Source organism: Garra rufa, unplaced genomic scaffold (assembly GCF_049309525.1).
Source record: "Garra rufa unplaced genomic scaffold, GarRuf1.0 hap1_unplaced_001, whole genome shotgun sequence".
NCBI classification, from domain to species: domain Eukaryota; kingdom Metazoa; phylum Chordata; class Actinopteri; order Cypriniformes; family Cyprinidae; genus Garra; species Garra rufa.
In genome coordinates this window covers 9,377,193-9,387,365 of record NW_027394276.1, presented here as the reverse complement: position 1 = coordinate 9,387,365, position 10,173 = coordinate 9,377,193, and the positions used below count along the sequence as shown (strand labels likewise).

At 36.0% G+C, this 10,173-nt stretch overlaps 1 protein-coding gene across 1 annotated transcript; it reads right to left on the bottom strand.

The window, feature by feature from the left end:
- Positions 1-5,052: 5,052 nt before the first annotated feature.
- On the bottom strand, positions 5,053-6,963 carry LOC141302357 (SCAN domain-containing protein 3-like). The gene has a single exon (XM_073832404.1). The coding sequence runs from the start codon at positions 6,961-6,963 to the stop codon at positions 5,053-5,055; it is 1,911 nt and encodes a 636-aa protein (XP_073688505.1).
- Positions 6,964-10,173: the final 3,210 nt, after the last annotated feature.

The following is a 10,173-nucleotide window of genomic DNA, read 5'->3' as shown; positions in this document are numbered from 1 at the left end:
CGCCACCAACTGGCAGCAGAAAGCGCAACGTTTTCTAAATGCTTTTAAATCAGCCTCTTAATTTTACTCAATTTGCTTGAAACTTCATCCCAATAATGCCGAAACACGGCCGATGAGAATCTGTGAAGGGCATTATCGATAACTTTTATCATGTTGCCATGGCAACGTGTCAAACTTTAACTTTAGTTTTTTGCGTTTTCGAGCCACTTAAAATACTTGGAATTTCATGAAACTCAACACACACATCTGTATTAATGATATTTAGACACTGATAAAAGCCCATAAATGGGCGTGGAGGAGGCACTCTATAGCGCCACCTTTTGACAAAAGTTGGGGGTTTAGTTTTGCCTACAGTCACCAAACTCGGTACATATATTGGTCTCATCAAGCCGGACAACTTTCTAATTAACACTTATTAGCTATAATAAACAAGAAGTTGGCTATTTTTATTTGAATGTGGATTTTTGGAAAAATCAGGCTGTAAATAAAATCATACTAAACAAAGCAGAAACAAGAAGTTCACACCAAACTTTGTCAACATGATAAGAATATACTCAAAATGCTAAATTGTGAGCGGATTTTGGATATCTTGAACGGTGTTGATGTGGTGATTTTTTAAAAGTCACAGTAAAAAAAGTTGCATAAATTTTTCTATATCTTTAAAGTGCCTAATACCAACTCTTCAAAACTTTGTATATATGAAGAACAAATCATTCTTAGAAAATACGCTTGGTATCAAAATTGTATCATGCTCAGAGGCCCCAAAAACATTAAAAGTATCCAGAAGTGAGAGAGGGAGAAATGAAGACTGTAATACAAGGGCTGAACACCAGAGGTCCTCGTATGATAAGGAATATTTTTACCTCTAATCCTATTCTGTTCATTCTCAATGTGCAACAAAGAAACGAATGCATAGATTTATTTGGAGTTGTTATGTACTGTACTGTCACAATAATTTTACCTATTTTTAAAATAAACACTAAAAAGCATAAAAAAATTAGTTATTTTTTTAATGAAAAATTATGAAATGTTTTGTTTGTCTCTCACTGATTTGGTAACACTTTCTATGAAGCCCCTATTATAAGGGTATTTCTAAGGCATTATAATGAACGCATAATGCATTATAAAAAAACGTATATTATATCATCCAATGAATATTCATAACAACAATTATCATACATTATAATACTTAAATATTAGAGGTTATAACTTTTAAGATTATGATTATTTATAACACACAGTAGACACCATTTTAAACCTACTTCATTTGTAATGGACTATATCACATTAGATTTATTTTTTACATTATATTCTATTCTATTGACTATTAACAACTAACTCTCACCAACTAACACTCCTTACAGTGTAGACTTAGTTTAATGTTAGGCTAAGTAGAAGGTTCATGTTCTTGCAAAGTTACTTATAATCAGTTTGTCTTTTGGGGAACTGTCTAAATACAGTGTTAGCATATATTTACCACAACAAATAATAATTACTGCTAGCTGACATGCAGTTGCAGAGTTACTTATAAAAAGCTGTCTAACGGGTACCATCAAAATAATTAAACTGATCATGTTATACATTCATCTGATCTGATACCTGATCTTATGGCTATTTGAGAATTATTATTATTATTACTTATAAGTGATCTTTGTATGCTTTAAGTAAAGTGACATCAGTAAGATGGCAAAATATGAGACTTATACATTATAACTATGAGGAGGTAATCATACTCATAAAAGCTATAATAAAAAAAAATTCTAATACATTAAAACTGTTCTTATGAATGCTCATGAGATGATACAACATATTATAAGGTTTTTTATAATTTGTTATGCATTCATTATAATGCCTTAAGAATACCCTCATAATGTATTATTAATACATGAACCCACAAATATTTTTAACAAATATAAATAAATGTACTAATGTACCTTTTAATAATATATAAATACTTTTTTTTAGCTTAATATTAATTAACATTAATAAATGCTATTTAATTATTGTTCATGTTAACTAATATAGTTAATGTTAACAAATTAAACTGGATGTCAAAATTTTAAATATTGTGTGTATGTGTCTGTGTGTTAATTTTAATTAACCCTTTCAATTCTGTAAACTTTAAATCCAAAGTGGCAGAGGGTTACTGTGAATGCATGTGCCAAATGGGCACCGTTTTCCTGATGCTATCGGGATGGTGACTGCGCATATGGCGAGGGCCCGGTCATCGCTGCTTGCAGCTTTAATTATTATTATTCTTCTTCTTCTCCAAAGTGAATCGCATTTTAGCATACTGCCCACCGTTTGCTGTGTTCCTAAAGCCACCGGTCGGCGGTGAGCCCGTGTGCGAGGGCCCGTTCATCGCTGCTTGCAGCTTTAATTATTATTATTATTAGGGCCCGAGCCCAAAAGGGCGAAGGCCCTATTGTTCTTCTAAGGGTTATTATTAGGGCCCGAGCCCAAAAGGGCGAAGGCCCTATTGTTTTTCTAAGGATTATTATTAGGGCCCGAGCCCAGAATGGGCGAAGGCCCTATTGTTTTTCTAAGGATTATTATTATTATTATTATTATTATTATTATTTCATCAATGTTTTGGGTCATTTCGGGGCCCTTAACATACACGAAAACTCTTGAAACTTTGCACACACATTGGAAACTGCGGCCATCAGGGCCGGACAAACTTTGACATGGGGGGGTCACCTGGGGGGGGCGTGGCACAGCGTTAAAAATTTTTACTTTTGAGGGACTCTGGAGCACACACCGGTTGACCTACATTTATCAAAATTCATACACATATAGACCTCATCGGGCTGAACAACTTTCATGCTCAAAGTCAGTGCTTCGCCCCAACAGGAAGTCAGCTATTCAGGGATGTCTAAAAAGCGCATGCAATGGAATTTGATATACTCCTCCTAGGTGTATCCACCGATGGCCACCGAACTCGGTCAGCATGATCTCAAGACATTGGAGACGCAAAATTGCCAGGGGAATTTTGATATTTCGAACGGTTTGGCCGTGGCGGGGCGACAAAGTTATGGCGAGAAATGAGAAACAGGAAGTGTCTAATAACTTTAACACACTTTGTCTGATTTTGACCAAACTTCAGCAGTTTGTTCATCGTCTGATGCCAATCACAGAGATGTGACTATTATGAGTTAAAGTTATAGCGCCACCAACTGGCAGCAGAAAGCGCAACGTTTTCTAAATGCTTTTAAATCAGCCTCTTAATTTTACTCAATTTGCTTGAAACTTCATCCCAATAATGCCGAAACACGGCCGATGAGAATCTGTGAAGGGCATTATCGATAACTTTTATCATGTTGCCATGGCAACGTGTCAAACTTTAACTTTAGTTTTTTGCGTTTTCGAGCCACTTAAAATACTTGGAATTTCATGAAACTCAACACACACATCTGTATTAATGATATTTAGACACTGATAAAAGCCCATAAATGGGCGTGGAGGAGGCACTCTATAGCGCCACCTTTTGACAAAAGTTGGGGGTTTAGTTTTGCCTACAGTCACCAAACTCGGTACATATATTGGTCTCATCAAGCCGGACAACTTTCTAATTAACACTTATTAGCTATAATAAACAAGAAGTTGGCTATTTTTATTTGAATGTGGATTTTTGGAAAAATCAGGCTGTAAATAAAATCATACTAAACAAAGCAGAAACAAGAAGTTCACACCAAACTTTGTCAACATGATAAGAATATACTCAAAATGCTAAATTGTGAGCGGATTTTGGATATCTTGAACGGTGTTGATGTGGTGATTTTTTAAAAGTCACAGTAAAAAAAGTTGCATAAATTTTTCTATATCTTTAAAGTGCCTAATACCAACTCTTCAAAACTTTGTATATATGAAGAACAAATCATTCTTAGAAAATACGCTTGGTATCAAAATTGTATCATGCTCAGAGGCCCCAAAAACATTAAAAGTATCCAGAAGTGAGAGAGGGAGAAATGAAGACTGTAATACAAGGGATGAACACCAGAGGTCCTCGTATGATAAGGAATATTTTTACCTCTAATCCTATTCTGTTCATTCTCAATGTGCAACAAAGAAACGAATGCATAGATTTATTTGGAGTTGTTATGTACTGTACTGTCACAATAATTTTACCTATTTTTAAAATAAACACTAAAAAGCATAAAAAAATTAGTTATTTTTTTAATGAAAAATTATGAAATGTTTTGTTTGTCTCTCACTGATTTGGTAACACTTTCTATGAAGCCCCTATTATAAGGGTATTTCTAAGGCATTATAATGAACGCATAATGCATTATAAAAAAACGTATATTATATCATCCAATGAATATTCATAACAACAATTATCATACATTATAATACTTAAATATTAGAGGTTATAACTTTTAAGATTATGATTATTTATAACACACAGTAGACACCATTTTAAACCTACTTCATTTGTAATGGACTATATCACATTAGATTTATTTTTTACATTATATTCTATTCTATTGACTATTAACAACTAACTCTCACCAACTAACACTCCTTACAGCAGGGGTCTTCAACGTTTTTCCAGTCAAGGACCCCTTTGGTGATAGAGACATGGGGTAGGGACCCCATGTAAAACATAGCCTCCGATAATTATAGAAACCAATCATATTACGCTAGTTATATTATTTTAAGACAGTTAGAACTATGTTGTTGTTGTACAAGCCTCATTGTCTGTATATTTTCATATATTTTCAAATCTTTCAAAAAGATTTATGCTTTATAACAAAAATATTGTGCAATTAAAATTACAATTTATTAAGTTGTTCACAGTTGTCTTAATTATTTACAGTTTCATGCATTTTCCTTACACAGTTAATTAATAGAACTTTACATTTAATTTTACAGTCAGGTGGACAATTATACATTTACATGAACTTCATAGAATTTTAATAGAACTTTACATTTAATATTACTATCAGGATAATTATACATTTACATAACTTTACATGTTAATATTACCGTCTAGTGTCTGTCCAATTATATTTACAGTACCTGACCTTCAGTTTTAACTTTAAGACATCTTTAATGAGATGACTGACCCTGGTGAATCACACAAAGGCTGTCTATTCTGGGGGATATCGATGTTGCAAGGCAGAGTATCATGTCAGACTCAGGCTGCAGTTTAGCACGATATTTGCTTTTCAGGTAGGAGAGGGAGGAGAACGCACTTTCACAAAGATAGGTTGTGGCAAAAGGCAAAATGCTCATCATTGCCTTTGTAGCAAGTTGAGGAAAGTCTTTCTGGCAGGAGATCCAGAACTGGGCGAGAGGGCATGTCTCGTATATGTTTCTGTATGTACTGTCAGTGCTTAAATCAATCAGTTGATCCTGCTCGTTCACTGTCAAATTTGATCCATCAGATGCATTGTTTTTAAATGGAAACTGTATCCACGTCTTGTCCTTTCGCCAGGACTCAGCTTCAGAAAAGTACTTTCCAAACTGCCCCTCGAGTGCCTCTAAGTGCGCAACAATTAAATTTGTCACTTGCGGAGAAAGCACAGCAGAATCACCCAGGTCATCCACAGATGGAAACATGGAAAAAATTCCCTGCTTGACACGCTCTCTCCATCTTTTCATTTTCTTCAGTAAAGCATCTATCTTGTCATAAAGCTGAATGGCATGTGCATTGCGGCCCTGCATAGAAGAGTTAAGTCTGTTCAGCTCCGAGAAAACATCTGCCAGATAAGCCAATTTAGTAAGCCATGTATTGTCACTGAACTTTGCAGCCAGCTCTGCGCAATGTTTAAGTAAAAACTCGTGAATGGATGCGCGTAACTCAAACACACGCGACAGTACTGATCCACGAGAAAGCCAACGCACCTCAGAATGATAAAGCAGCGTAGTGTGTTCTTCTCCCGCTGCAGCACACAGAGAAGCAAACAGGCGCGTTTGCAAAGCACTCCTCTTGATAAAATTAACAGCCTTTACGACAGAATCCATAACGTCGGAAAATTCTCCACTCATTTGTTTCGCAGCCAGAGACTCTCTATGCAACATGCAATGAGTCCAAAGCACATTTGGAGCTACTTGTTCGACGAGCGCTATTAGTCCACTTTTTAATCCGGCCATGGATCTCGCGCCATCAGTACACAGCGCGATACATTTTGCCCAGGGTATGTCATGTTCTTGGAAAAACTCATCAATTGCTTTGAAAATTTCAGAGCTTGTTGTGAATTCAGGTAGCTGTTTACAAAACAAAAATTCTTCCTTCATTTCATTTCCATCTGCAAAGCGTACAAATGCCAAAAGCTGCGCATCCTTTGAGACATCTGTAGCCTCATCCAGCTGTAATGCAAAGGCCTCTGCCTGCTTCAGTTTCTCTACCAGTTGCGCTCTCACATCAGATGCCATTTCATCAATCCGCCGAGCAATGGTTGTATCTGACAACGGAATGGTTTTCAGTTTATTCACACAGTCATCATTCCCAAACATTGTTTTGCACATATCAGTGGCTGCAGGCAATATCAGATCTTCTGCGATTTTATATGGTTTTTTGCACTGAGCAATCCTAAGAGCCACCTGATAAGACGCTTTCAAAGCAAGCTCACCAACTTTAGCTGATTTTCTCATTATTGTCTGTTGCCCTTTGAAAGTTCTGAGGTTAGCCTGAAAGTATTCCAGTGGTTTGTCACGCAGATGACCATGGTTTGTCTCCAAATGACGCTGCAGCTTTGATGGTTTCATGCTTTCGTTTGACAGTACGGCTGAACAAATAACACACACCGGCAATTCAATGCCGCCCGTGTCCTTGTACGTAAATCCAAGCTTTAGATATGTCTCCGAGTACTTTCTGGACTTATCTCGTTTGCGTTTGGCCGGGGCTTCTGCAGCGGGTTTATTATCATCCACATCTGGACTTGCACCAGCTGTCTCTGAAGAGGCGGATGAATGACTTATCGTTATTCGTGGTGTAGATATTACAAAGCGATCCATTCTGCCGAGTTAAATTTTATATTAGCATAGCGTTTTCAAATTAGCGCGCTCCTTTTTTTTTTTTTTTTTTTTTTTAGAGCGCTCAGTCTACGTTGACGTATTTTACATCCACGTGACTGCACATGGATGCAATGGTTTTAATGAAGCTGTTAATGTAATTATATTATTTTTACATTTTAATATTTTATCTTTGATGTTTTGACCCATGTTTATCTTTTTAACAATTTTTTTTAATTAAAAATTATTCATTATCTAACATTAATTAGCGGACCCCCTGCAGTACCGCCGCGGACCCCCTTGGGGTCGCGGACCCCCGGTTGAAGACCCATGCCTTACAGTGTAGACTTAGTTTAATGTTAGGCTAAGTAGAAGGTTCATGTTCTTGCAAAGTTACTTATAATCAGTTTGTCTTTTGGGGAACTGTCTAAATACAGTGTTAGCATATATTTACCACAACAAATAATAATTACTGCTAGCTGACATGCAGTTGCAGAGTTACTTATAAAAAGCTGTCTAACGGGTACCATCAAAATAATTAAACTGATCATGTTATACATTCATCTGATCTGATACCTGATCTTATGGCTATTTGAGAATTATTATTATTATTACTTATAAGTGATCTTTGTATGCTTTAAGTAAAGTGACATCAGTAAGATGGCAAAATATGAGACTTATACATTATAACTATGAGGAGGTAATCATACTCATAAAAGCTATAATAAGAAAAAATTATAATACATTAAAACTGTTCTTATGAATGCTCATGAGATGATACAACATATTATAAGGTTTTTTATAATTTGTTATGCATTCATTATAATGCCTTAAGAATACCCTCATAATGTATTATTAATACATGAACCCACAAATATTTTTAACAAATATAAATAAATGTACTAATGTACCTTTTAATAATATATGAATACTTTTTTTTAGCTTAATATTAATTAACATTAATAAATGCTATTTAATTATTGTTCATGTTAACATTAACTATATTAGTTAACATGAACAATAATTAAATAGCATTTATTAATGCTTAACCCTTTCAATTCTGTAAACTTTAAATCCAAAGTGGCAGAGGGTTACTGTGAATGCATGTGCCAAATGGGCACCGTTTTCCTGATGCTATCGGGATGGTGACTGCGCATATGGCGAGGGCCCGGTCATCGCTGCTTGCAGCTTTAATTAGGGCCCGAGCCCAAAAGGGCGAAGGCCCTATTGTTTTTCTAAGGATTATTATTAGGGCCCGAGCACCGATGGTGTGAGGACCCTATTGAATCTGCTCCGTTTATTAGGGCCCGAGCCCAAAAGGGCGAAGGCCCTATTGTTCTTCTAAGGGTTCTTATTTTTTTTTTTTTTTTTTTTTTTTTTTACACCTTCCGGGCACTTTTGGGGGCCTTAACATACTCAAAAACTCTTGAAAATTTGCACACACGTTGGAATCTGCGGCCATCAGGACGCCACAGAGGCTGGGACCCGGGCGTGGTTCAGGGCCTCTACAGCGCCCCCTGGAACACAGTTTGAAAACTTGATGTACTGCGCACACATACTTGCACGTATTGATATGAAACTCGGTACACATATAGATCTCACTGAGCCAAACAACTTTTGTACTCTATGTCATAGGCTCCACCTGACAGGAAGTGAGATATTTAGGGCTGTTTAAAAAGCGCATGCTCTGGAATTTAACGTACTCCTCCCAGGAATTCCATGGGATTGTCACCAAACTCGGTCAGCATGATCTCAAGACATTGGGGACGCTAAATTGCGAGGAGATTTTTGATATCTCGAACGGTTTGGCCGTGGCAAGGCGACAAAGTTATGGCGAGAAATGAGAAACAGGAAGTGTCTAATAACTGTTGACCACATTGCCTGATTCTGATGAAACTTCACCAGTTTGTTCGTTGTATGATGCCGATTCCATAAATGTGACTATTATGAGTCAAAGTTATAGCGCCACCAACTGGCAGCAGGAAGTGTGTCATTTTCAAAATGCTTTGAAATCAGCCTCTTAATTTTACTCGATTTTCTTTAAACTTCATCAAAATCATGTAAAAACACGGCCGATAAGAATATGTAAAGGGGTCAATGATAAATCGAATGCTGTTGCCATGGCAACATGTCAAACTTTAAAATTAGATTCCTGTCTTTTCGAGGCAGTTAACATGCTTAGAATTTCATGAAACTCAACACACACATCAATATTTATGATAGTTAGACACTGGCAAAAGGTCATAAATGGGCGTGGAGCAGGCACTCTATAGCGCCATCTTTTGACAAAAGTTGGGGGGTTAGTTTTTCCTACAGTCACCAAACTCTGTACATATGTTAATCTCATCAATTTGGACAACTTTCTAAATCAAACTCATTAGCTGAGACCAACAGGAAGCCGGCTATTTTGATTTGAATGTGGATTTTTGGAAAAATCAGGCTGTAAACAAATGCACACTACTTCTAAGAACAACCAGCTGTTCACACCAAACTTTTTTAACATGAAGAGAATATTCTGAAGATGTTAAATTGCGAGCGGATTTTGGATATCTTGAACGGTGTGGACGTGGTGATTTTTTAAAGATATAGTAAAAAATATTTTTATATCTTTAAAGTGCAGCATCCAAACTCTTTAAAACTTTTTTCACACAGAGATCTAATCATTCTGAGCAAGTGCTGCAAATAAAAAATGTATACAAGCTTCTATGAATTAAAGAAAATTTAAAAAAGAACTCAGAAACCTGCTGTCACTCTGGTGAATGTCTCTACAGTATGTGTGTGCGTTCAGTCAGGCACAGAGAAGCTCATTATTGCAGGGGGGAGGGGTGAGAGGCAGAGAGGGAGAGAGGGGTAGAAAGTGAAACATGCTATCTTGCTTATAGACCATCTTTGAGAAATGCACATATATATATATAGTGTAATCGAAATAAATACGTCTGATCTTTGAGAGTCTGATATTTTGAGAAAATATAAAGGGTCACTAAGTCTTTCATTGTTTGTATTTTGCAGTTGTTGTTTTTTTATTTTTTTATTTTTTTACTGAACTATACCATGAACTTGTCCTATTCAGTCACATAGCAAAAGATTAAGAAAAATTAAACTTTTAGCATTAGTGATTTATCTTCATTGATAGACATTTATTTTCATAGTGTTATTTATTGAATATAAAATTTAAATTAACAATTTCAAGACAAACTTGGACAACAAAACAAG

Coding starts and splice junctions, on each gene's coding strand:
- LOC141302357 (XM_073832404.1), bottom strand. CDS start 6,963: ATGGATCGCTTTGTAATATCTACACCACGAATAACGATAAGTCATTCA.